Raw genomic sequence first — 4,158 nt, forward strand, 5'->3', positions numbered from 1 at the left:
GTTCGCCAGTAGCTAGATGTGATGTTGAAGGCTTGCAAGGAAAGGAAAGGATAGGAAATATATAAAGGGAGATTTGGGATGGGGTTTGGGAGTTTGGACTGGGTTGGAATGGTGATATATAAGGTCATTAGCTATCAGGTCGATCTAGCAGGAAATGCATAAACTTTTAATATACGTCTATTCATTGAGTGATTATAAGCTTGCTATGGAATATCTGCTATAAAGACAAGGCGATGAAGGTAAAGTGAAGGAAGAATATATATACTCATTTCCGCTTCAGATATGCCGGCATAGCAGGCATATTCGGCATAGAAGGAATGGTAGGCATACCAGGCATACCAGGCATACCAGGCATGGCAGGAACCCAACTCTTCCCCTTTTCCTTCAACCCAGAATCATCAACCGGCAATGACACCTCAGTAGCCTGATCTAGCGTCTCTTCCACAGGAAGTGGGACTTCCAGCGCCTGCTTCAAGTCCTCGTCGGTAATGCCTCCGTCTTCAGGTTGCGGGAGATCTTGACAGGACAAGATGGCCTGAAGCTGTTTATCGTCCTCGGAAACAACCTTCTGACTGTCATTCTCCGCAGCCGTGTCTCCAGATCCAAATTCAGATGCAGATGCAGGTTCCTCCTGCTTCATCTTCCCGTCATCGTCCAAAATTTCACTTTCCGTAATGCTCATGGCGCGTTGTCTGGCGTCCGGCTGATAATCATCGACCATCTTCCTCGGATCATTACCCACCCACTTCCGCACCAACTCCCCCGTCTTCGTCAGAAGATCCTCATACGCAGAGTTCTTCTCGGGCTGGAACATGCTGCAATGAGCCTCGATCTCATTCGCAGCCTTCGTATTCGGCACTTCCACAAACAACCTCCTCTTATCCCCTCCCTCGCCCTCCCCCTCTGCAGGAACCGCACAGAAAGTCCGCTTCGGCACAAAATACCCACCACTCCAATACCCGTTCTCCCCTAGAGAAGTATACAGATTCACCACCCCTACACCTTTCAGAGCCGACAGGCGTTCCAGCCGCGTCGTCATCTGCTCCTGCTTCATTAGCGCGCCGACGAACTTCAGATGCGATGCCATCCACGTGAAGCCGTCGCCGATGCTCTCGCGACTGACGTACGACAGGCCTTGGGAGAGGTTATCGCGGGACAGTGAGGACGAGATGTTTGCGCGGTTCAGCTTGCGTAGACTCTGGCCGATTTGCTCGCGGTGCATGTAGGCTGTTACTCCGCCTGCGATGATGGCACCTGCTGTCCCGGTTCGTGATGCGAGGGCTTGCCAGCGCTTCCAACCGGCTTGACTTGCTACTACTTGCGAACCAGCTGCGGTGGCGCTGGCTATTTGGGCAGACCTTGCACCGGTCGCCGTGCTTGAGCTCGCGGCGCTGGCTACACTTCCCATACCGATTCCCCCTGAGAGCGTGGAGACGATGTTCCACACCCCGCTGATATTCTGGTACTGGGAGAAAGCGCCGTAGGCGAACATGCTACGCGCGAGTCCGTTGTAGGGCGTATCGAAGGAGATCAGACCTTGGACGAGAGGGAACATGAGGCGCGGGGTGCTGGGATCTGGGGAGATGCATGTTGGGCGGTTGGAGAGGACTGAGAAGAGGGTATCTGCTGCTACGAGACCGCTGGATGGATTTAATTATTAGCTGAGTTCCTAACCTTCCAGTGGTTTTAAGGACTTACCCCATAGAATGCGCACACAATATAACCGAAACCGAAGGATTCAATATAGCTGACGGTGTCGCAGCATCTGTCTCTAGATCTGTAACTTGATCTTGTAACCTGCAAAAACACAAACATCAACATTCTTACTCCATACTCTCCCTCCCCTCCCCCCCGTAGGCGTATATAAACACCAGAACAAGTCTTGCAAGTAGGTAGGTACATACCATTCGCGGAAAGTCTCCACACACCCGGCCAAATCCCCCTTGGTCTCATACTTGGGGTAAACAGCCGTGCTCACATGAAGCTCGGGGGATGTCTCTTGGACGTATTTCTTCAGATCCTATACATTACACGTAAGTAAAAAGAAAACCCTAAAAACAATAAAACGATAAACAGATAAATGAGAAACTAACCCGTGGGAATTCAAAAAACGTCTCATCATCCCCCTTAAACCCATGTATAAAACACAGCAGTAGAGTTTGAATCATCTTTCTTCACTTTCTATATCAAGATAGTCCACTCCACTCCCTCTACTCGATCCGTAAGCGTAATAAGAGAGAAAATGTGTATCTGGCGCCTGCGTAATGTAGGAGGTGAAATGTACTGTAATGCTGTTTGCTGTTTGCTGTTTGCTGTTTGTTGCTACTCGGTACCGTAGATAGTTCTCAGATCATACTATACTCATAGAATCTAGAATCTTTGGTATGTAGGTACTACCCAGTATGCCAGGGCTGGGCTAGAAATCAAAGTAATCTGCTAGTAAGTACCTCCTTCCCACCTACCCCTCCGCCCTCTCACCCCTACTTTCCCATTCTACACTTGTTACACACACACACTTCCTCACTCACACACTTCCTGACTCACTCACTCACTCACTCACTCAATCACACCAGCCACGTAACGAAGCCAAGATAGACTTTCCCTCTATCCCGTCTCCGTCATACTTAATATAACGTGGCTTGATATCAAGTTTCAGTCAAGGATAGTTTGTTAGTGCAAAGCTGCTCACTCACCAGCCACGTACAGTCCGTATTCCCCAAATATCGACAGGGGAGCTCGAGTGAATTCGCCACATGGAGCTAACTGATATCAGGTTTTTTACGGAGTAATGCTAAGATAGTGTGGGAAGCCCTGGGAAGTGTGGGTGGGATGTTACATCATATGTTTATGCATGTACTCCGTATGCCTGTATGTTATGTGGGGTGGGGACTAGGATCGGATCTAATCGTGGTGGGTGCGTGCTGCTTGTCCTGCCCCGCTTGGTGTGGCTCAAGTTTTGCAATTGAAGGAGGGGGGCTTTTGGAAATTTTGTAAGGGAGGGAGATAGAGTAAAAGCTGAGTACTTGCACGTGCTTTTGATCGCTGACTGCTGATTGATTAAGGAGGGAAGTCACGACTCACGATATTTTAGAATATGGAGAAGAACCGTATATGTAGAAAGGACTTTAATTCAGGTACTTTTGTACTGTAACACTAGGTAAGATAAACACACTGACTGACTATAATTAAACCATTCATAATACAATATTTAAGAAACAACCCTTGAAACCATCCATCCGTCCAAATCCCGTTGCACTCACCCAGTCAAAGAAAGAAAACAATTACCCCTGTTGAAAAGACCCAGGAATGTTAATCGTAAGACTAATACCCTCCTTCGTCGTATTAACCGAAATCTGAATCCCACCCGCCCCAGCTTCCCCAGTATTAGCCTTGACGACCATCTGTCCATCTTTCTGATCCACGCTCACATCACCCGGCTTACCACCGTCCTGAGACTCAGAGGCGGTGTCTTTTGCGGAGTCGGAGGCTTTGTCGGTTGCGTCTCCAAGCGTGTCCTTGACGCCGTTGACTTTCTTGGACGCATCGCCGGTAGATTTTGATGCCTTGTCTTGAGCGCCTTCGGTGGATTTAGACGCCTTGTCTGTTGGGGCTCCGAGAAGTTCCGAAGGGTCTTCGAGCGTATCTATGACTTCTCCTGGGACAACGCTGCTAGCCACGTCTTTTGCCTTGTCACCAGCATCTTCACCAGTCGACTTTGCCTTTTCAGCAGCATCACCAGCGGTATCTTGGGCTTTCTTCGGTGCATCGCCAGCGGTATCTTGGGCTTTCTTAGCTCCCTCACCCAAAGCTTTCTGTCCTTTCTCGGGTGCATCGCCGGCGGCATCTTGAGCTTTCTTCGGTGCATCACCAGCGGCATCTTGAGCTTTGTCCAGTGGAGCACCGTTCAGAGGTGAGTCGTCCTCATCCTCATCCTCTTCCTCATCCTCATCTTCCGAGACGTTGGAGTCCTCGTAGTCGTATTCATCACTGCCGCTTTCTGCCTCCTGTTCATCGGAGTGGTAGGGTGAGTCTTGACCGACGCCATTGGCTTCGTGGTGGGCAGGTTTGTCGTGGTGGACAGTATCATTCTCCTCTTCATCACTATCTTGGTGTTCATCATCATCCTCTTCATCCTCTTCATCTTGTTCACTTTCGCTC

At 49.5% G+C, this 4,158-nt stretch overlaps 1 protein-coding gene across 1 annotated transcript; it reads right to left on the reverse strand.

The window, feature by feature from the left end:
• Window positions 1-265: 265 nt before the first annotated feature.
• On the reverse strand, window positions 266-2,168 carry LHYA1_G009221 (uncharacterized protein; the record flags this gene model as incomplete). The annotated part of the gene is made up of 4 exons (XM_031154125.1): window positions 266-1,640; window positions 1,699-1,797; window positions 1,905-2,020; window positions 2,094-2,168. The coding sequence occupies 4 exons, from the start codon at window positions 2,166-2,168 to the stop codon at window positions 266-268; spliced, it is 1,665 nt and encodes a 554-aa protein (XP_031000889.1).
• Window positions 2,169-4,158: the final 1,990 nt, after the last annotated feature.

Source organism: Lachnellula hyalina, assembly GCF_007821495.1.
Source record: "Lachnellula hyalina strain CBS 185.66 chromosome Unknown contig00375, whole genome shotgun sequence".
In the NCBI taxonomy this organism is placed as follows: domain Eukaryota; kingdom Fungi; phylum Ascomycota; class Leotiomycetes; order Helotiales; family Lachnaceae; genus Lachnellula; species Lachnellula hyalina.